The following is a 22905-nucleotide window of genomic DNA, read 5'->3' as shown; positions in this document are numbered from 1 at the left end:
CATGTCTTTCTCATTTTTTATTTATTTCTTGTTTTGGTAGAGCATGAGTTCCAGTCGCTTCCTGAGAATGGGAAATTTGGTGGTAAATTTTTCACATCTGAGACCTTAAGTCTGTCTGAGTCAATCTCTACTCACAATTGACAGGTAGTTGGGCTGGTTATAGAATTCCAGTTGGAACTCATGTTGCTTGGGAATTGTGGAGGCAATGCTTCATTGTCTTTTGGTGTGCTGGTGAAATGTCCTATGCCAGTTCTGACCCCTGATCTTTTGTGTGTGGTGGTTTTTTTGTTTTGTTTTGTTTTTTTTCCCTTTGGAACTTTCAGAATCTCCTCTTTGTCAGCAGTGTTCTGAAAATTTTCAGTGATGTACTTGGTGAGAGTCTTTTTTTTAATTGGTGATGTTGGGCCCTCTCACCTGGAAACTCACATCCTTCAGTTCTGGGATATTTTCTTGAATTATTTCCTTGGTAATTTCTTTTCCTCTGTTTTCTTCTTTTTCTTTAGTTCCTTTAATTTGGCTCTTGCACTTAATGAATACCTATTATTTTTCTTATCTTGTTCTGCTTTTTATTTCTTGATCTTTTTGTTTTATTTCATAGGAGTTTTTTCAGTTCTACCTTCAGCCCTATTGAAATTTTTTATTTCTGTGAGGATTTTACTTTCTAGGAGGTTTTCATCACTCTCTTTGACTATTCCTTTTTCATAGCATTCTATTCTTGTCTTAATGGATGCACCATTTTATTTCTCTGAGAATAATAATTTTAGTTGTTTTCTTCTGTTCCTTTTAAGTTTCATCTTTCCATTGTTTTGTTCTCATCTCTGTCTTTGTGTTGAGGGCTTCCCTCAGACGTCTGGTGAATCTTGGTTATCTGTGTGTAATGAAGATCAAGACATAGGCTGTGGGTTTCAGACTCTTGAGTGTGGGGAGGGGGTGGAGGGCATTTGTTTACTGGGAGGGCCTCACAGTGGGTATTTGAATGGGAAGTCAGCTGTTTCATTGGAAGAGTCTCCAAATCACAATCTTTTGGTTGTTTTTCTTATGCTCCTCAGTTAACCTAGAGAAAAATTCTCTAACCTGCTTGGGGGGATCCGATTGGCAACATTCTGGAAAAGGGAAGGGAGATGCTGGGGGTTAGGGGCTTAGGGGAGATGGGTGATCTCAAGGTTCAGTTTGTCCATACTCCCTCCCACCTTTGCCTGGTGTCTCCTGGCAGAGTTTTTCTTATTCAGTCTTTGTAGGTGGTAACCCCTGTGTTTTCTGCAGGCTAGGCAGGGGGCTGTGTGGGCTGGGTGAGGGGATCTGCTGTGTGACAGCTCTTTGTTCAAAGATTTAACAACCTCCCCTTCCCTGCCCCTGCTTTCAGCCGACCTCTCATCATGCCTGCGGAGGTGCCTGGTACTTCTACGGCCCAAGGTTTTTAGGGTTTTCTCTGGGAGAATTGGCTTGTTTCTTGTTGGCTGATCTCCTGAGATCATTGGCTAAGTGGGGAAAGTGGAAAACCCCTCACCCATCCATTCCCATCCTAAATGGGATCACATTAAGAGGTGATCGTACTTCCCTGTGGATTTGGGGCTTTGGTGCTGCTAGGTGGGATGGAGTTTTCACATTGCTCCAGTGTGTGGTGTTTGGGTGCAGTGTAGGGTACAGACATTGACCTCCCAGAGAGGTCTTGATTGAAAGGGTGGCAGGAATGTCCATGCAGTATGCTTATGTACCTGTGCAGTCTATACGGCTTCATAAAGAAGAGGAAGGGTGAGCTGGCGACTGGGAGTGGTCCGGAAGAGTCCCTGTGGGAGGGGGGCGATTTGGAGAGGGGATGAGGTGAAAGGCAGGTGTAGAGTTGAGAGAAGGAGGGGTGAGCCTTATCCCTCCCAAGGCAACTGTGCCTAGAGGCAGCACATCTGGGGCACCCCTTCTTGCTCAGGCCCAGCTGGGACCTGAGACTCACGGTCCTTGGCTCCTTGATCCCCAGGTGGTCCTGCCAACGTGGCTGTCCTCTACAAAGTTCTCCTCACTCATCGAGAGAATCTCTGACCCCAAGGACTTGAAAAAACTTCTCAGGACCCGGAATAACATACTGGTGCTTTACTCCAAATCTGGTGAGTGCCCCTCCTGGCCTTGGGGCCATCGTCAGGGATGCGGCGGGATGGAAAGGAAGGAGCGGGGACAGAAGTGGGAGGCAGAGACCCCAGGACTAAAAACCGCTCAGGGAAGGTCCATCAGAAGATGCAGGGGTGTTAGTTCTGCTGCTTTTGGATCCCTAAGAGGGCGTTTCAGTTCCCTTTTACCAGTGTTTCTTAGGAAAAAGCCCTCTGGAGTCCCTCAGTACCTCAGGAGGGAGAGGACGTGTGTGTGAAGGAGGACAGAGGACAGTGACCACCCGGCATGGACGCTCTGGCTCTCTGGACAGCACGGCCAGCCCTGCCAGGGCGTGCTTCGCCAGAGCTGTTGATTCATTGACTGGGCCAACCTGTCGCCAGCTGAATTGGTCCCAGGCTTGGGGGCACGCACCCAGGCTGGCAGCCCTGGCCCTGCCTGGCCCCAGTCTGTCCTGCTCTGGGGTCAGAACAAGAGACTGAGTTTGGAGTGGGCTCCACGCTCAGGACAGGGTGGCTTCAGTGGGGGTGGGGCTAGTGGTTTGCCTCTTCTGACCTTGAAGCTGGCGAGGGCATCACGGATGGGGAGAGGTTTGCTCAGCTCTTGGCCGCGACTTTGAACGTCTGACTGTTGATGCTGTTCCAGCAGAGTTAAGTGTTTTCGCTGCTCCTAAGAATGCCAAGTATTCGGTGCCCTGAAGAAGCAGTAGCCAGTGGCTGGGCTGGTTCCGGGCACAGCTCTCCCTGGCAGCTCCTCCTCGGCTCCCATTGGCATGGGGGACTGATGGATGTTTTGAACATGAGTCCCTCCTGAAGCCTGCATCCTCCAAGCACCCGGGCACCTGCTGCTCTTTGCCCTTCTGAGGGCGTGGCACACACTCCTGGGGTTGTTGTTGGGAGCCCAGCGTGTGACTAGCATTCCTTTCCTGTCGAGAATAGGGGGAAACCGAGGCAGGGGAAAAGCAGAGCTGCTCCTGAGGCCTGGGGTCTAGGGCCCTGGACAAGCATGACTCCGCCCCCTTGGGTGCTCCCGGAGCTGGGGGGTCGTCAGTGCCCTCCAGGGACTCACTCAGTTCCTTCCCTGGGTAGGTCCTCTCACATAAGCTCATCTTCTTAGAAGGACCCTGACAGGAACTTGTGTGACACGCTCTCATTTGCCGCTTTGCTATGAGGTTGCGGGTAATGTCCAGTTGAGGGAGGAAATTGGAGTTCAGGGAGAATAGCTGCCTGATCTGAGGTCTACCAGCCAGTGGGTGGTAGAGCTGGTCCCGCTGCTGCCTCTGCCTCGCTTCCTCTGCTGCAGCGCGCGGAGAAATGTTCTGAGTCTGCAGCGACAGGAGGCTCGCCACCGGGAAAGGATTCGGAAGGGAGAGAGTGGGAAGGCGAGGTGTCTAGACCAGGGCTTGCAGGGGCCGGAGGCAGGGCTGGGAGCATTCTTGTTTTCTCTTGGGCCCTCGCCCAGCCTCTGTCTCTGCCTCTTGGTAGTGGAGCTCTCAGTGCTGCCCGTGTGCCCAGCCTCTCCCTGCTTTGGACCGCTGGTCGCGGGCTGGGTGATTTTGCCTCCCTGCCTCTTGCCCAGCCCTGCCCCTGAGACTGGGGACCTCCAGGGGGTTTGGGAGCAGCGCCGGTAACTGGCTTCTCCCCCCCACCCCCCTGCCCCTTCCAACCAGTGCCTTCCCTTCCACGGCTGAAAGGCAGGGTTGGGAGGGGCTTCACATGGCTCTACATCCCTCCCCTGCCTCCCAGAGCCCAGTTGGAAGGGTGGGGGCGGCCTTTCCCACCTCGGCTGCGCCCCCTCCTCCTGTGGGCCTGGGGGGGGGTTCCTGGGAGGGCGTCCTGCGGGTAGCTCCGTGCACGGCTCTTGCAGGATGCTTTCTGTTCGCTGCATGAAAGGCTCAGCATGCTTTGTGTTCACAAACAGCTTCCGCTAGCCACACTAGAAAAGGAGATCTGAGGAGGCAGATAGTTCACATATCATTTCTGCTTGGCTTTGGAACGTCTTGTGTGGTTTCTGCTGGGGGAAGGCGGCAGGCAGCCTGCGCTCTCCATAGTGTCTGCGTGGAGGCCCTTTCCAGGGAGCTCACAGGGGTGACGGGGCAAGGTGACACCTGGCCACAGCCACCCAGCAGTGGACCGCCGCAGGCTGGCAGCGTGGAAATCCCGGCCACAGAGGCTCCGTTTCTAAGCGCCCGCCCTCCTAGTTTCCAGGGGCTTGGCCCAAAGCCTCTTCCTTTCTCGTGTTCATCCGCCTGGCCCTGAGGCGTAGTCCACGGTCCTGCAGCTGTCCCCCAAGGTACTGCCAGTGCTGGGGAAGAGGGCCGTGAAAGTGACTTGGGTACATTTAGTATCGGTCCATCAGAGACTAGTGTCACACGTAAACCTCATTAAATCACCACGTTGTACCGAGTCCCTAGGTGAGTGTGTGACACACAAGTGAAGGAAGGGTCTGGTGCCTCCCTTGTCAGCTCCCAGGCTGGACACCAGGGCAGACCAGTGTGGAATCGGCAGACTTGGTCCCTGCTTAGTTATAGAATTGTAATTGTTCGGTTATAGAATTTTCAAAATGTGTCCCAGAAAAGTAATGAGTCAGAGGTTCTACTGGAAGTTGAGGATCCAGCCGAGAGATCCTTGGAAGAGTGAGGCGTGAGGTGTGGCTTGAAGGCGGGTTAGGGTTAGGGTTAGGGTTAGGGTTAGGGTTAGGGTTAGGGTTAGGGTTCTGCGTCTGTGAGGATGGCGGGAGCAGAGCTTTCTGAGAAGAGCTGGGCTGTTCTTACAGAACTGTTGCCACAGGGACGGCGTTCTAACTGGTGCTCAGGACCTCACCTCTAGGTGAGGACTGGTCTCCGTCCTTCCCTGCCCCTGAGGGAAGATGGCAGGGGAGGCCATGGTGCACGTGGGTACAGATGTTTAATTTTTTGTTTTTTCACAGAGGCTGCAGCTGAAAGTCATCTCAGGTTGTTGTCTACTGTGGCCCAGGCAGTGAAAGGACAAGGCACCATCTGCTGGGTGGACTGTGGGTATGTCCTGGGGACGTGGGGTATGGTGGCTGGAGGGCTGGGCGTGGGCTCTGGTGGGTGGGGTGGGAATTGTTCCTGATTGATACTCTGGGAGAGGGGATGTGATGGAGAGATGGCTGCAGAAGGACCAACCCCCCGCCCCCCACCTCCCCGGCCCAGCAATGCTGCAGGACCGCTGTGGGCTGGAGGAGGGGCAGGTGTGGCTCCCGCTCCTGTCTTTTCCGGCCCCACCCCTCTTCTTCCCTCTTCTGTAGTGCTTTTACTTTTTACTCATGTTGTCATGTGTCACTTGATTTTGCCTTCTCAGTGGGTGGCAGAGGGGGCCTTGGTGCCCAAAGAGGCAAGATGATTTTCAGGGCCACTTGGGTGGCTTGCTTATTGGGTCTGCAGCAAGAACTGTGGGCTTTGCCTATAGCCCAGACCCTTAACAGAGGTCTCCAGTGCCCACGGTGCAAAATCGGTGGAGTCAGCTGACGACCTGTCTGTTGCCTTGGCTCCCAAGGTGGCTCCATTAGATGTGTCAGTCCTGGGCAGGTGCCTCAGTCCTTCCGGCTCTCTCCTCTGGCCTGCGTCCCTACCCCCACGTGTCCTGATGATGATGCCGTGAGCTCCTTCTCCTCCGGCCTCGCCTGCCCCTCCCGGAGACTTCCTTGTCGGTGTTGCGGTGGCAGAATCAAGCGCCGGCCCACAGGAGGGAGAGCTGCTGCTGAGTGTGGCGAAGGGGGCTCTTGCTCCAATTCCTCTGATGCTTTTGAATTTGGGAGTTTTGAGTCCACGGTGTGCTCAGCTTCCCTTTCCTTTCAGTCGTTAGGAGTAATTGCCACATCTCCCTGTGTTCAGTGCTTTTGCTGCTGGGATTTCTATACACACACCTTTTGTCACATAATTAGCTCCCAGTTGGGCATAGATCGGCAAAAACAGAGCAAAGACACATAGACAGTGAAACGTACGGAAAAGGTCGGGAAGAATAGGTTTGTTCTTTGCACGTTTGTTGGGCACTGGCTGCACGCAAGGCACTGCGCTGCACTTGGTGGGTACCAGCATTCACGTGTCCTTTTGACCAAGGACAGGAGGTGTTTCCAGAGCCGCTGAGCCCAGCCACTCCTCACCTGGACTTGGGGTTTATCGGGAGTGTGGGCTTGGGAAGAGGAGAGGAGAGGAGCATAGGCGCTATTTCAGTCTTGTTAGTACGGGGACGAGGTGGGCTCTCCTGGGAAAAGAGGCAGTTCTTTTCCTGCATGGCCCATAAAGGTCTTCGTAACCTTTACTGTCTCTGTCCTTGCCCGAGTCACAAGCTCTGCTACTACCCTGTGGGTTCAGCAAGCTTTTATGGACTCCACTCCAGTGCAATCTTCTTCCTCTTCATTCTAAGTGGCTATTTTGCAAATGAACTTCTGGGACACAACTGTTTTATAAGTTGATAGCCTCAAGCTGGTCCTGCCCATCGTTGGAGAGAATTGAAGGAGATTCATATTTTGACAAAGCACTGAATGAGACCAGGAGAAGAAGTCTTAGCCAGTCGGTGTTTGCTGTAGGGTGTGTGAGTGTGTGTGTGTGTGTGTTTGTGTCTGTGCATGCGCGTGCATGCACACACACACGTGCCTGTCTGGCCTCATGCATCCCAATTGATTCAAACACCAGCGAAATGGAACAGACGGCTTACTAGACAGTTGGCGAGATCGTAGCTGTTGGTTACTTCTAGTTCGTAGTTGGTCTGGAAGTGTTCTTATCTTCCAGGTGTGTTTCTGTCTCCCATATTTTACCAGGAGTGATCTGTGTGACTGGCAAAGTGCTAAAGCCTCTTAGAGGGGACGGGGTGCTTTGGAATCTGCATACCCGAAGATGACATCAGTCCTGCCAAGCTGACAGAGCCTCATCACAGGGAGCTCTCATCAGGCTTGTAGGTGGCAGAAGTGGGCAGAAGAGCTTCGTTTAACTGCGCCATCCACCTGGGTCCGTTCAGCAGACATTCCCGAGCACGTACTCTGTGCTTTGAGGTACACACATGGCTAACAGTGTCCTCGAGGAGCGCAGTGTGCAAGGAGGAGAGGAAGCAGACACCTAGCCAGGTGATGACAGTCACTGCGTTCTGCCTGGAAAGGTAGAGAGAAACTTCACAGAGGAGGTCGAATTCAAATTTGGGGCAGAGACCTCAGAGTAGCAGGTCTTTAAAGTGCCCTGGCTTTCCCTGCAGGCAGCTCCCTGTGGTGTGGGCCCCTCGGGTCATCTGGCCGATGGGTATGGAGATGGTAGTCCCGTTCTGCTCCCTGGACAGGCAGGACTTTATGGGGCCGGGGTTAGTGTGTGAAGACAGACCAAGAAGAATAGAATTTAGGACTCATTTGGAGACATGCTGTCTGGAATCAATAAAAGTGCAAATGGGAGAAATAATCCTGTGACTTTTGATGTTCTAAAATGAAAATCTAGGGGGGCACCTTAGAGCTTAAAAGAGGTAACCTTAAGACAAAAGGATTGACTGTTCGCATAATTGCTACTCAATTTATGCCTCTAAGAGGAAGTATAAACTGCAATATTAAATAGCTTTTCAAAGTTTAGATGGGTAGGTGGATTATGGAGCTATAATGGATGATGATGGAAGCAGGAATACCTGGGTTCGAGTTTGAAGTCAGAGGCAGGATACAGCTAGATCTTCCCAGAACAGCCAAAGGGATAGAACTCGGAGCTCTGGTCCATGCAGGCCACGCTGGGTGGCAGTTCACGGATCGCCGTTACACAAAGAGATCCCCAAGGATGTGAGCTGGTTCTGCCCTTCTGCTCAGCCACTCCTGCCCTGAGACTTCTGGATGTGCCCCGTAAATTAAGGGAACCCACCATGTGCACTCCGGGCCCTGTGATGACAGCCCTAAACTGTTGTCCTAAACGCACTCAGTCTGTGTTTATGAGTCTGAATGAGACGCCCTGGGATGGGCAGAAGCGCTCCGGTGGGTGCGGGAGAGTGAGCAGGGGAACAGCAGGTGGGCAGCCAGAGCACAGCTGCCCTCGAGTAGGCCCTGCCGTGCGTGGTTCCCCACCTCTGCTTCCTGCCCTGCCAGTGAAGGGTCAGAGGTGGGAATGGGGATGCCAGGGCTTGGGGTGGGTGATGGCCCCTCTGCTTTCCCCCCTTAAAAGGCAGGTGAGGGGGGCAGAGGGCATCCTAGGGGGAGAGAAGACTGTGCTCCGGGGTGAGGCGTCTGTAGAGGTGTGTGCAGTAATGACACAGGCCCCGGTTGAGGGGTCAGCTCCACTACTTACTCGCCCCGTGACCCTGGACAGGTCAGTTACCCTGAGTCTGTTTCCTCATCTGTGAAATGGAACAATAATACATATTCTGCCTTCTTACCGGGTCCATGTTGAAGATCTTTGTAGAATAGAATTTAATGTGAGATCCCATTCTACTCATGTTGTTCTTCATCTGGGCCAGATTGTCAGGGCATTCCAAGAAGCTGGAGGGAGGGAAATGGTGTGTTTGTCTTCAAGAGCTTTTCCTTGGGTGAGGACAACTTGGTCATTGTAAGGATGCCCCTGAAGAAACTTTTGGGTGTGAGAGTCAGCCCCAGTGCACAGGGTGTTTTGCTTTGGCCCTTAAGAACTATGGGGTGCTTTGGAACTTGTAGGACTGCAGGTCAGGAGGCCTGGCTCTGAGTCCAGGCTCTGACAGCAAATAGCTGTGGGACCTTTGGCAAGTCACTGCCCCTCTCTGGGCTTCAGTTTGCCCTTGTGTGAAATATGGAGTTGAATCTTCCAAGTTGCTCTCATCCCTGCATAGCCTGGTTCAGAGCGTTCCGGAAGCTGCCAGGCTCATACGTGTGTACACATATGTGCTCGTGTGTATGCATGTGTATACAGGCCCATGTATTCATGTAAATGTGTGGGAGGGTGTGTCTTCCAGTCTTCGTGTCTCCCAACCCTGGGTGTCTGCCTCGTATGTCTCTCCGGTCCCTCGCTCTCAGCATCTCTCCTCTCTCCCCCTTTGTTCCCTCTCCCTTGATAGTTTCTGTTGCTCCTAACCTTCTCGGGTCCCTGCCTCCCCCATTCTTTTGGTCTTTTTCCTCCTCTCTCTGTGTGTGGATATTTCTTCTCTTTTTCTTGCTTTTCTGGCGCTTTCCTCCCTGCTCCTGCCTGCGTGCCGGCAGGCACACACACCCCTCTCCGTTGGGCCCCGGGCCCCGTAACCTGTTGCTCTGAAGTGTCCGTAGGGTTTCTGGCTTCTGTCCAGGGATTTGTCAGCTCTCCCTTCCCCTCACTCCACCTCCTGGCTCAGATCTCAGCTGCCATGCTCGGGTTGGCTGGTGGTAGTTGTCCAGCTCTTAAGTGGGTTGAGTGTGAGGGAGTTGGTATTCCCCACGTGCCCTGTAGCCTGGCATTGGGCTCGGCCTTGGCATGGAGGGCTGCTTTCTGGGCGGCGGAGCTGGAGCCAGCAGGCGGGAGCCGTGCCCGGGGTGCTAATTCCTGGGGCTGGTTCTCACGGGGCTGAGGCTGCCCGATGGGGCGCCTGCTGCCTTCTTTTCCTGAGGGTTTAAGGTCATTACCTTACCGCCTGCTCCCATTCTCCCATCTGCTTTCTTTCCCCTGGAGCAGTGCTGGCTTCCCAGATCCAAGATGTGGGGCCTGCCAGGGCAGGCATAACGTATTTTGAAGCCCATGTTTTCTTCCAAAAAATTATTCAAACTTAGCATTTGCTCCTTTACATGTAAGCGTGTTGAAATTACCATGGGATAAAGCAGGCTTCCAGAAGAGGCGCCATGTTTTGTGTCGTGGCTTCAGACACCTTGTGGCACACTGCTGTGCCCTCGTGGGGGTGACGTGTCCCCCCTAGAACTGCTGGGCGGGGGAGGCAGGTGGAGGATGAGAAGGCACGCTCCTCTTTCTCATATCCCATCGCTTTCATGAACTCTGCTACATAATTCATGCTTGATCATGTGCCTTCTTGAGGCTGGCGCCAAGGAGGACAGACAGACTCCTGTTGTGGGAGTCCCTTTGTCATCAGGGCTAGTGACCAGCCACCCAGGTCCGGGCAAGTTGAAAGCCCAGCTGTTCTAGGCTGTTCTCTGTCTCCTGCCTTTGTCCTCCAGCTACCTCCTTCCACGTTGTCCTCTGCATGGGGCACCTTGCAGGCATGCTGATGGTGGTGTTTTGCTCACTCGCTCCTTATCTTGCATTTTCTTCATGTCTCTGAAGTGGGGGCACGTCCCCCCTCTCCTCTGCTACCCACCCTCTGGGGTCACAGGTCCATCCGCTCAGAATCCCGTGTTAGACCCGAGCAGATGGAAGAAAGGGATTTACCCCTTCTTTGATGGGACCCCAGGAAGGCTGAGTTGGCCAAGGCACACAGTGTCCAAGACAGGCTGGGGGCCTCGCCTCTGGTCCTCAGTGTAGTCTGCTTTTTACCCGCTGCCAGAGGTGGCCCAAGGTTTGTGTGGATGTAAGGAATGTCGCCTGGCCAAGCGAGGATCTGGTTGGTGGGCTAGGAGAGAGAAGATGGAGGTTCAGATCTTTTTGAGTCTCCACCATCTGTCCTGGCTTCTGGCTCCTGGTCCATCCGTCAGGATACAGGCAGCCTGCCTTGATGCTTTAGTAATACTTGACCCTGTAGGGGAATAGAAAGCTCCATCCAGCTCATATGGACAACTCCCGCGTTTTGCAGCTCGGGAAACCAAGGGCCCTGCCAGAGGTCACAGGCTGGCTAGCGGCAGAGCCACATCTAGAAGCCATCAGTCACTCCAATTGACAGTGACTCCAGGGAGGGTTTGATACTTAGGCTGCGACTTCTCAAAGTCAAGTACCTCCCCTTCCCGAGCCTCCAGCACCTTATTTCTTCTCTTTCTTCCTACTCTCACCCCCCACCTTTCATCCCTGGGTCTGACTCCCAGGAGTGTGAGTTGCCAGTCTCTTGAATGATTGTCACTGCACGTGCAGATCTAGTAAACACAGCACCACGTGCCTGCAGCCAATCTGCACTGCTGGCCAGCAACCCACAACAAAGTCAAACGAAAACGCCCATGTGTATGTGTCTGTCTGGGCCAGGGATGGGGAGGGAAGTGTGAAAAGGCCTCGGTGACCTTTCACATTCTCTGTAGAGGAGAGCCCAGGGCGGCGGGGGAGGAGGGGATGTAGCAGGTCATGGGTGAGTAAACGGGCAGAGGGTGTTGAGGCTCCAGCCTCCCCAGCAGAGAAGGCTGGTTCCTGCAGGACAGTCAGGGGGGTGGTAGACGAGGGCCCCTGCATGGCCAGTCCACTCTCTGTGGTTGTCCCCTCCACTCTCTGTGGTTGTCCCCTCCCTCTCCATCCCCAGCAGAGCAGCTCATTTTCCTGCTCACTGCCTTTGTCTTTTCCCCCCAGAGCCTCAGTCACTGGCTAGGGAAGGGCGGCAGCACAATTAATTGTGCATAATCTATCAACCCAGATCCTTTTAAGTCCCTGAGCTTGGGTGATTTCTCCCCTTCCTGAACTCTTATGACTTTTATTGTCCTGTGCAATTAGTGCACGCGCACACACACACACACACACACACACACATACACACACGCACACTCTGAGAGACAGGATCGTAGGAGGGAGGGGAGCCAATCTGAGAGCACAGTCAGGAATTTTCACCTGGCAGGCTTCCTGGAGCTCAATAGGCAGAGCCCAGAGAGCCAGCAGTGAGCGCCTCATCCCAGCGCGACAGCCGGCATCATTCACTCACTCACTCAGGCTATTTATAGAGCGCCTGCTATGTGCCGGCAGCTGTTGTAACCCTGGGGAACCAGCTGTGAACAAAACAAAGCCCTCGGCTTGGTGGAGCAAACCTTTCTGATGGGGGGTGACAGTGGACATGCTGGTCAGGTGTGGAGACAGCGGGGAAGGGCGTGTGACGGTGCTGGATGAGGGGGGCTGAGGCTCTGGGGTCTGTGCCAGAGATGCTCAGAGAGGACGGGAAGCTGGCTCCCCACCTACCCCTCTGAGAATGTGTGCGTGTGCGTGTGTGTGTGTGTGTAGGGGGCAGGGAAGAGGAGAGAATCCTCGGGGAGTGTCCTATAACTTAAGGAGCGGAGAGGGTTGCACAGAGTCTTCCACAAGGAATCCTGTGGCAGAGACAGAGCTGTGGTCACTGGACAGCCGTGGGGGCCATAGGCTGCGGGCTGGGCTGGATGTGCTCTCGGGGAACCTCCGTGCCCCTCCAGCTTCACCCAGTCTCTTTGGAATGTTGCTCCTAAGCCTGGCCTGGGCTCACCGGGATAGTGAGACTTTTCCACGGAGTGGGTTCGCGCACAGCCGGCAGGGATCGGGGTTGCAATGATGGGCCCCGTCGCTCCTCTCTCTGCTTTGTAAAGTCATAGGCAGAGGCTGCCAGCCAGGCTCAACGGAGGAGAGAGCCGGCATGGGGCTGCCTTGCAGTCTGGGTGCCCCTGCTGGATGCCAGCATGGGGCGAGGGGGGCCGTGGGCACCTGGACCTGGTTCCTGCTGCAGCCACTATTTGTTGTCACATTTGGGTGCACGGTGGGTGGTCACAGAAACAGTTGCATGCAGCAGAACAAAGCCAGACAGGGAAAGTGCCAAGGGAACAGTTATAAACATCCAAGTCGAGCCCTCCTGTCTCCCCTGGGGCAGGGAAACGGCGCCTCAGATGCAGTTACACACAGACCCTCTGCCTGTCAGTGTGGCTTCTCCACAGAGTGCCCTCAGGACAGTGCACCGTCAGTAGAGGTGAGCCCGGCAACCCCGCAGGGCTCTAGGGTAAGAGTTCAGCCACTGGGTGCGTGGGCTGCCCTTATAGGGCCTCCTGATGCACGCTCTCAGCCCTTCTGGGTCCCCTCTGCAGCCCAGCTTATCCCTTCTCTCTGGACTCCCTATCTCAGAAGGCCCTTTCCAGCCTGAGGGAGAGGCCACAGCCTTTCCTTCCTAAGTTCTTCGTGTGTTTCTTTAGTCCTCTGTTTGCTGGGGGTGCCGATGGGGGGCTGGAAGCTGCAGCGGCTGCAGTGATGGCCACCACAGGTAGGGCTACGCAGGGAGGGAAGGCTCTGGGCCTGGGCTGGGCTGGGCTGGGGGGGCCCTGGGAGTGCCTGACACTCTCCCTCTCCGACCCACACACCTGTCCCGCAAGACACGCTTCTTGAACTGCAAATTGCACATTTACACTTAAAATGAGGTCCCATAATTTTGCTTGTCCATCGATGAGTGTGGCTTTTAGAATTGAGCTGAATGGTGTAATGAGTCCATCTGCTGTGGGGCTGGTGCTCAGCTGTGTGAAGCTGGTGGCTGTCGAAGGTGCTGAGGTAGGTAAACAGGTGGGAGCCGACAGGACTTCCCTCAGGTGGCTGTCATCCCTGGCAGAACAAGGTTTCTCATGCGGTGTAGTCACCGGGGACCAGTGGGGGTTGGGGGTTGGGGTGGAGATGCCCTCGCTGAGTCCATTGAGATGTGGGGAAGGGTCCTGCAGTGAGGAGCAGGGCCCTGCGGGCACGGTAGCTGGCTGCCTCTGGCTGGCTGTTGGGCAGACCTGGCTGAATGTGGTGAGGTGGTGGGGAGGCTGTGAGAGCAGGTGAGGTCTCTGGGGGCGCCGGCGTAGGGCACAGGGGAAGCCGAACCTCGTGGAGGGGGCAGAGATGTCGGGGAGAGGAGGAAGAGCAGGGCAGGGCAGGGGCAGGTGTCAGAATCACCTGGGAGGCTCCTTAAAACACAGTTGCTCGAGGACCCGCTGGGAGCTTGGACTGAGCAGGTCTGGGATGGGGCTGAGAATTTGCACTTCTGACAGGTTCCTGGGTGGTGGTGATGCTGCCGGTCTGGGGACCACATGTTGAGATCCATATGGTCTAACGGAAAGGGAGCCAAGATTAGAGGAGGTCGTGCACGAGCACCCGGTAAACGGTGAATGGCGCCCGGCATACTCTTCTTATTAGACGAGTTGCAGGAGTGTGATATTGCAGACGCTAGCACTTCACCAAACCTTTCCCCTTTCTCTTTTCGGCTTTTGTCAATACCTGGTCAGATTTCATAACTCCTTCTACATCGCGGAACATTTCCCTCCTACTCTGGTTTGATGGTATATAGCAGGTGGCATATGGCACACATCAGAGGTTTAAACACAAAAACTTGCTGGGGCTGCAGGTAGAGCTTCTGAAGTCATGATCTGCGGGAGGGTCAGGGAATCAGTATGCTTAAAAACTTCCCCAGGTGATTCTAATGAGCAGCCAGGACTGGGAACCACTATCCTGAGCTTATTTTCCTTCTTAGAATGGGCCATCTGCCTTCTAAGCTTTTGGGGCACTTCCTTTGTCTGGATCCATCACGTTGCCCCTTACAAGTAGTGATGTGTCCTCCCCATCTGCTTGCCCCTGTCTTTCCAAATCAGTCCAGATCCTGTTGGTTTCTCTACTGCCTCCTGTTCTCTGAGAACCCATGCGTAGTGAGGGCCTCACTTGCTACTGAGAATTCCAAGCTACCTGCCTTATTCTTGGGCCGCCAGCAAATTTTACTCCATTAGCACCTTCGTGAGGGCTTCAGGTAACAAGTGCTTTTTCCTGACATTTGTGTTTTTCAGTGACACAGAGAGTAGAAAATTGTGCAAGAAGATGAAAGTTGACCTAAGCGCAAAGGACAAAAAGGTCGAATTATTCCATTACCAGTAAGTACATGTGGGCATTTCCAATTTCCAAGTAAATGCTGAAAGCTTTCATTGGTATTCTCAGCAAACCGCGATTTTTAGTGAGATTAATTTTATTTCAGAATGGTTTTTTTTCTGTGTTTACAGTTATTTCTTAAAAAAAAAACTTGACCTGTGTTCACTAACTGAATCTTATTAAGATGCTGCAGGAAACCAAAGGTAAGTGTCTTCACAACCATTCCTAAAGTTAACACGTTTTTCTCCTCATTTGACAGGGATGGTGCGTTTCATACTGAATATAACCGAGCTGTGACATTTAAGGTAAATTCCCCTCCCTCGTTCTCAGCAGAGGAGGAAGGGCAGAGTGTACAAATGCCCTCCCGAATGACCTGAGGGATTCTCATCTCTAGAACATGGGTCAGCAGAATACCTGGAAAAGTTTGTAACTGTTAACCGAGTGGGGATAACCGACCTGTAGACAGTTTGTGACTCTATCAGCAGCTGTCCAGTGACACGTATGACATCATGCCCTCCCCTGCAAAGGCCTGAGTCTCCCTTCAATGTGGCTTCAGAGCCCTCCCTCACCTCTGCAGTGGTGTCCACAGGGGCCGCCCACAGGCTGGAGGGGGCCAGCTGTGCCCAGGTGAGCACGGCATTGTAGGACCCGGGCAAGGCAGCACCTTTGGGGCTGATGCAGCTCATTGCAGATGAGATGCCCATGTCAGTGAGACGTTCCCTGCTACAAATGCAATTCAGAAGGAGATGGAAACGCATCAGTGAAAGTAAATATGGAGAGCCTCTGACCTGCAGGTGCTGTCCTGTTCATCACGTAGCAGCTCCCCCAGCCCTGAGTCCTTCCACTGCCTTTGGATTCTCCTCCTTCAACATGTGCATTCCCTTCCTCCAATCAGTCTTCTTTTGCCTCTGGTCCAGGCAGCATCCCCCTGCCCTGTCTGGGGCCATGTGTTTCTTCTGTTCCAGCATATGCTGAGCCCACCCTCTCTGACTCTCCTGCTTCTCAGACTGTGTTAGACACTGGGCTCCTCTCTCATTGTCTCTCTCTTTCCATCTGTTTCCTTCCATTCTTTTCTGTCTGTCCATCTGTCTGTGCAGCTGTGCTCCAATCCCTCTGCCTCTCTCCCCCCACCTCCCTGGTCATTTCTTGTTTATCCACTAACACTTGTTCTTTTTTAAGTTGCTGCAGCTTTTACCTTACACAGGCTCAGCCTGATTACTCATCATCTTAACACCCACTTAGCCACTTAGAGAAAATTCTCCCAACTAGAGTTACTTAACCCCTCTTATTCTGTGTTAAGCGGTCAGCTGAAGTCCTTGGAGGGAACACGTGCTCCGCAGGAATCATTTCGCTGGGTGGGGTGGGGGAGGTGCTGAAGGAGAGAGGGGGCGGGGGCTTCTGGTGTTGTGTTTGGAGGTTGTGTTCAGTTTATATTTAGCTGGCCCTCTGAGGTGTCTCTCCTGGGCTTGTGGAGCAGAGACCGGCAGCTGCTCAGAACTGCAGTAGCAGGAGAGGAGCCCAGGTGGTCTGGACTTGCCTGGGTGAGGGAGGCCAAGTTCTGGCCTCTGTCTGCCTCCTTACAAAGACCAGGTGTGTGGGACCTGCTTGCTCCCGTCCTTCCTGTGATTTCAGCATCAAGAAGCTGGAGAAGTGGGCTGAGCATTGTACGGGGTCAGGGTCTTGGGCAGAGAGAGGGCATCCTTGGTCCCAGGGTCCCCGAAGTGCATGGGACCATCAAGGACTGGAGTAGAGTCCCTGGGGTTCTCCAGGGTTGGGGGCGATGGCAGAGCTCCCCGTGACTGCCTGATGGCTCCTGCTTCTTACAGGGAGCAGCCACGAACAAAGCCCTCCTTGGTCACGGATCAGTTTTCCTTTCAGGGTTTCTCCTGAGCCTCTAACTCCAGAAGGATGAAGGAGCCCCCCAGCAGGGTGGGTGCACAGGCTCAGGCTGATGGTCTGGCTGTTGTTGCTGTCACCCTGTACGGTTCTGCGGGGGCCAGGTCACAGGGGCTAGGCCGGGGTCCCTAGAGTCCCGAGGCCAGATAAATGAGAGTGTAAAGAGTGGGGAAATCAAAGAGGGGGCCTTCCTGTATAAGCGGCCTTTTGCTTGTCCGCCGACTGTCCAGCAAAATCCTTACTGTATATGAGTGGTGAGGACCAGAGGTGCCTGGAAGGCGAAATTCAGGGGGCCCTCGGGTGACCTCCGAAGGCCTGTGGCCGTGGGTGTGGTTTCCCAGCCATGCAGACCAAGGTGCAGGGTGTTGGGCAATTTCCCTGGGATTCAGAGCACCCAGAATAGGACAGCTGATGGCAGTGTCCCAGGTGCTCCTCCCTGCAGACCTTTCTACCCAAGATCTTGTTGGTTAGACTGATTTGGAGACTAAGAACCTGTGGATGGAATTATTCAACTTCAATTAAAGAAGAATAATCACCTGAAAAGCAAAAGATTGGTAGTATGAATGTTTCAATTACTACATTAAAAGAAGTGATTATTTTTCCTTTTTCCATCCACATTCGTCTTTTTTCCTTGATGCTGAGGCAGGCGTGGTGGTGCTAGCCCTTTAACTTATTAGCTCATGCTGGGATGGGACAGGAGCCTCCCAGAGCAGTAGGTCCTACCTATTTTGGGTTTCTAATCCCACTGAGAATCTCCTGAAAGCCATGGACCTTCTCCCTAGAAACAGTGTGCATGCATACATTGAAGGAAGTGTTTTCCTGTGAGTCTGGGGCTTCACAGACTCCTAAAGTCCACTGTGTACCCCAAGTTGAGAGCACCGGCACTGGATCTTCTGGAACAGCAGGCGGGTGGGCACCTATAAGCATCTTTCTCACATGGCTCGTGGCTGTGAGTGAGTATGGGTTTCGGGGCGGCCCTGCTGCTTCCACTTTGGCTGGTATCGTCACGGTGAAGCTCTCACTAGGGACTGAGAGAAGGCCAATCTGCCTTTGCGTGGTGGAAATGGCCCACTTCTCTTGCCAGCAGGCATTTCACAGCTCTGTTTGGACAGACAGAGAGCATTACCTGAATGAAATCCTGCGAAGTCCTGGCTGTCTCCCACTCTCCCATAGTGCTCTTTCCAAATAGGAATTTCCAGAAATAACAAGCCTCCCAGGTCCTCTGTGTGTGACCGGTGGGTGGGCTGGATGCACAGGCTCACTACGGGGGTGTTTCCTTTCTCACCGCAGACCTCCCTCCCTCCTCCACCCCAGCGCACCCAGTTCCTCATCTGCTCACTGGAGCTTGGTCAAAGTGGGCAGAAGTAACAGAATCTTGCATCAAACTGGGGGACACTGAGGGCTCATCTGTTGACTTGGACGGCCAGCAGCTCCCTTCCAGGGCTGGAGGGATGGAGGCCCGGCTGGTTTCTGTTACCCGTTTATGGCTCTCGCAGGCTTTGAGCAGCATTTCCCACATGACTGTCTGAGAGGGAAGGGAATGCAGCTTCTGTCCTGGATCAGTGAACTGTGGCAAGTGGGGAGGGGAGCAGAGCGATGTGCCCCCTGTTCCTGCTCCATGTGTGTCCTGCCCGAGGGGAGCAGAGATTTGAATTTGCTCACTTGTCCACATGTCAAAGGCTAAGTAAGCCCTTTATCCTGAGGGTCTCGGTCCGTGTCGAAGGGGGTCTTTAAGGAGAGAAATCCAGCAACCAGGGGGCCACAGCGATGAGCACCCTGCCCTGGGGGCTTCCCACCTGAGCCTCACAGAGGATGATCAGGATTTAACACACTCCCAAACCAGTTTAGATCATGAAATACCAAGCCGGTTACAAGCAGCTGTGATTACTTGCTTATGCGATTGACAGTTTTAGTGGCTGCCTGATGTGTAAGTATCTTACTTTGCACAGGATTGAAGACCTTTATTCAAATTGATCAGGGAGACTTTCTGGAGGAGGTGAGATTTATTAGAAGCACGTGCCTTTGTTTTGAATAAGCCAACTAATTGTCTCAGCTTTCCTCTCTTGTCCATGAAGAAGCATCGTAGGTGTCAGTGGGCCAGAGTTAGGTGTCCTGTGGCTGAAAAATCCTGGTGGGGTGCATTTTTAGGGCCCTTAGGAAGCTGTCAGTGGGTGATGGTATGGCACACCCCCAGTCATTTGCCCATAGGACACATGCATCCCATTCCAGGCGCTTGGGTCTCCAGGTAGGGAATAGGACAGGTTCCTGATTCCCCCACCTCCCTCTTTTCCTGGCTAAAACGAGTTTTCCCTTCTCTGTTTTCGTCAGTCCGTAGTGGCATTTCTGAAGGATCCAAAAGGGCCCCCACTGTGGGAGGAAGATCCTGGAGCCAAAGATGTTGTCCACATTGACAATGAAAAGGTAATTTTTCCATATCAGTTCTGATGGGCTCTGAAAGCTTCCCCCCTAACCAGGGTCTCCCAGGAGAGATGCCCAAGGAACTGAGAAGTGGGAGTATTTTGGGACCTCGAAGGGAGCTGGGCCAGCCCTAACATTTGGTTCCCCTTCCCAGCTCTGTGATGGAACCAACAGGAGATTACAGGCTGACTGCCTGAACCCTTCCCCTGTTCTTCGCTGCCTTATATAATGTATTTTAACGTGTTTAGATTTTCCTTATAGGAATATTGTTTAAATGTTTTCTCCTCATTAGGTTATTCGGTTGTTGGGACTGCCTTTGTGTTTTGGGGGTTTTATTTTAAAGTGGGTTTTGTTTTTTTGTTTGTTTTTGTTTTTTGTTTTAAGAATAATCTGTGAGGTTTGGGTTGGATTGCCAGAGACTTGGGTCAGGTCTTCACAATTCTGGGTCACTGTGTTAACTTTGAACAAGTTATTTACTTCAGTTTCTGGATTTGGCTGGTGTGGGGGGCTGGGGTCAGAAGGGTGGTTCTGATGTACAGTCTCCATACAACCCTGACCCTCCTCCTTTCAAAGCCTGCCCTGCCTGACCTGCATGTGCCTCTTTATCCATGTGTACCTGTGTTTGTATCATGCACACATGTGTGCCTTACTTGCTTGGCTGTGCCTTTACATTAGGATGGGCAAGAACTTCTTTGTCATATTTCAAATGGCCTGTGAGACAAGCAGTGCTTTTTTGTAGATGGAAGGAGAATGTTCGTTTTTCTCTTGGTAACATAAAATGTGCCTTTTATCTTCCTCTGCCTCCCCTTTTCATTTAAAATTATTGACTCTTGATGCTTGTTAGCTCAGAAGAAAATGATGCCATTTATACTTTCTGCAGGAGAGATCATGTGTGATCATCGTGAGCTAACCAAGTGGGCCTTTCAGTTGAGGGGTGATTCAATTTAGGGGATGGGCATCAACGTTTCTGGGATAGAAAGTGCCAGTGTCCTTAGCTTGAAGATGAAGCCTTTTTAATAGGCATGTTGGGGGAAAGGAGGAGGGGCAGGTGTCAGGAGGTGGTGGCACCTGTGCCTATAGCCAAGAAAAGACAAACAGCCTAAACTGATGGTTTCTCCCTGGTAGATTTTGTGATGATACGTGTTTTCAGCCTCTCTGGAAAGTGATTGCCTGCCGCCTCCCTCCCCCAAAATGTTCATGTCCTGAAACTCCTGAAATTGCTCTTCTGTAACTAGAAATATTAAACAGAAGTATTTTTTCCACACCTGTAGGCAGTCCTCTTGTTATACTGTGTGCTGCTGCTTTTCTGCTAATAGAATCCCCACGTAAAATAACAAGTTCCAAATTCAAGTTTGAATTGCCGATTTCTATTTGTAAGCTTAGAGTTCCACACTTAATTTGAAGGTAATTAAGCATCTATGAATGTAATGTGATATTGTTACTGTTCAGGGTATGAAACCAAATTGCTACAGGCTCAGAAAAACCTTTTCTTCTCAGATCTTTTACCGGTTTTAGCTCCAGGGATTCCAGAAGATCATTTTCAAAGCATCCTCCCCCCCTAGTCAGGGTCAAAGATCTTCGTTACTAATTCTGTCTTAAAATGAGTGCCTTAACCTGCTAGTTATGTAAGTAAGAGTAAACATTTTCAGAATTTGTTATGCAATGTTTTAAATTCCCACAAAATATTTGTAATCTTTTTAATCTAACTGAAAAATTATAAGTACTGTATGTTCATTGTTGAAAATTTAGAAAATTAAGCTTAAGCATAAAAGAAAAAAATAAATCATCCCATCCCTCCCCATTGAGAGATACCCACTGCCAGTATTTTCTGTAGCCTTCCAGGCTTTCTGCTTAATGCACACATAACACATGTGTGTGTCATCACATTTTGTATGCTGTTTTGTAACTTGCTTTTCACCCTTACTTAATGTAACATGCACGTCTTATTGTGACATTAAATATTCCTCTTCATCATTTTTAATGATCCAGTCGTATTCCATTGTGCGGGATGTACCATCATCTATTTACCTAATGCCTTGTTGCTGCCAGAAAGCTGCATTTTGAAATTTCCTCTTATTTTCCTTATTATTCAAGAGAGAAAAACCTCTAATTTTCTTCCATGGAAACTGGTTAGAGGAGCTTATTTTAATCAAAATATGCTCTGTCATGGTGCTACTCCGCAGTCCTTGACAGATTTGCTTTTTCCCAAAAATCATTGATTCTGGTTGGAAGAAAAGTCTCCTACCCTGCTTTACACTGAAGTATCTCCATTAGCACTGTTGTGACCATTTGTCTTTTTACCTTTATTATATTCATTTAACAAATGGTTATATGTTGTTTGATAACGAGCCAGGCGCTGTTCTAAAGGTTTTACAAACACAAATGATCCATTTAGCTTGTAGCCTCCCGGGGATGGGGACGCATCTCATCCTTACGCTCCTGTGTGCACCATGGTCTCCTCGGGCCCTGGATGGTGGCTGTTGGGCTGGGCTGGGGGAGATTCATAGCGGTGGGTTAACCCCGTGTTATGTGATGAGCAGATCCGTGCCTGGCCAAGTTGGGCCTCCATGAAAGCAAGCACCACCACAACAGAGCCACTTCACAGATCGAATAAGAAGAGACAGCCTCACGGGACCCAGTTAGCTCCTTGCAGTCTTCATTGTTCAGTGGGGGCTGAAAGTAACGCTGGTAACCTGGTTCCCACTACTTCATCCCACCAGGTGGCCTTTGGAAAGCCATTTGTCCCCTCGGGCGCTCAGTTTCCCCATCTGTAACATGTGAGGTGGCTAGAATAGATGGTCTCGTGAGGGTCTTTCCACCCCTGATGTGCCAGGACTCTGCACTGCACCCCCAGCCCCCAAGTCAGACCATGGGATTTCCAAACCCCCACCGCACTCCTCCCGCCACTGTGGTTCCCCGGGAATGTCGTCTCCATTCCTGCGTTGTCTGTAACCTGCAGTGTTCTCTGTGCCTCAGGACTTCCGACGGCTCCTGAAGAAGGAAGAGAAGCCGATCTTGATGATGTTTTACGCTTCCTGTGAGTGACTTTCTCCTTTGGGTTCAAGTCAGACATTCAGACTCTGGGTGGGGCCGCTGGGGGCGCGAGGGGGACTGGGAACTAGCCCCAGGCCTCCACTTAGAACGCCCGGTCACGGTGCTCACACCGTCTCCGCCTGCACCTCTTTTCCTTTGTCTTTGCCTTTTCATCTGGCTCCACCTCTCCTGCGGTCCACATCAGTTTTCCTCTCACTAGCTTCCGCATCCTTCTGCCCTCTTCCCCCAGCAGCAACATGGGTCTCTGTTCCAGGTCCCTCCACCTTCCCCGCCCTCTGCCTCCTGCGGGCCTGTAGCCCTTTGCTGGCAGCCGTGTGCCCGGTGGAGCCGTACCTCGGCCCTGGCTCACTCTCCTTGGCTGCTGCTGCTGACCGCCCGGAGCCTGGCCGGCCTCGGGGCGGCTGCACGTCCAGCTCTGGCTCCTGCAGAGCCACCTGGGAGGGCCGAGGGATCAGGACCAGGGAGAAAGGGGCCCACTCTTGGGGTTCAGTCTCTATATGAGGCAAGAGGTCGTGGGAACAGCAGAAGGATCATTGAGATGACGACCAGAAGACCTGGGTTCTAATTCCAGCTGTGCCACCAGCAGGCTGGGCAACCTTGGTCAAGTCCTTCACCACTCTGTGCCTCAGTTCCCATTTCTGTAAGGGAAGGAAGGGGTTGGATCAGTGCAGTGGCTTTCAAACTTTTGGACTGTATTTGTAGTATTAAACATATTTTACATTGCAGCCCAGAACTATAGCTATATAAAGTGTATATAAGTAAGCTGAAAAGTTTCACTAAATCATACTTACCCTTACTACTTGCCATCGACTCCACCGGATGTA

The 22905-nt window shown here is 52.3% G+C and overlaps 1 protein-coding gene across 1 annotated transcript in view; it reads left to right on the top strand.

The window, feature by feature from the left end:
- The window catches only part of PDIA5 (protein disulfide isomerase family A member 5), a 90954-nt gene that overhangs the window by 19063 nt on the left and 48986 nt on the right, over positions 1 to 22905 (top strand). Inside the window, exons 2-7 of the mRNA XM_068546617.1 lie at positions 1973 to 2099; positions 5026 to 5113; positions 14635 to 14718; positions 14973 to 15018; positions 18938 to 19030; positions 22004 to 22064. Of these exons, the coding sequence (XP_068402718.1) occupies positions 1973 to 2099; positions 5026 to 5113; positions 14635 to 14718; positions 14973 to 15018; positions 18938 to 19030; positions 22004 to 22064 (499 nt within the window). The remainder of the gene's footprint in view (positions 1 to 1972; positions 2100 to 5025; positions 5114 to 14634; positions 14719 to 14972; positions 15019 to 18937; positions 19031 to 22003; positions 22065 to 22905) is intronic.

Source organism: Eschrichtius robustus, chromosome 6 (genome assembly GCF_028021215.1).
Source record: "Eschrichtius robustus isolate mEscRob2 chromosome 6, mEscRob2.pri, whole genome shotgun sequence".
Taxonomy (NCBI): domain Eukaryota; kingdom Metazoa; phylum Chordata; class Mammalia; order Artiodactyla; family Eschrichtiidae; genus Eschrichtius; species Eschrichtius robustus.
This window is presented reverse-complemented; position numbering and strand designations above follow the sequence as displayed.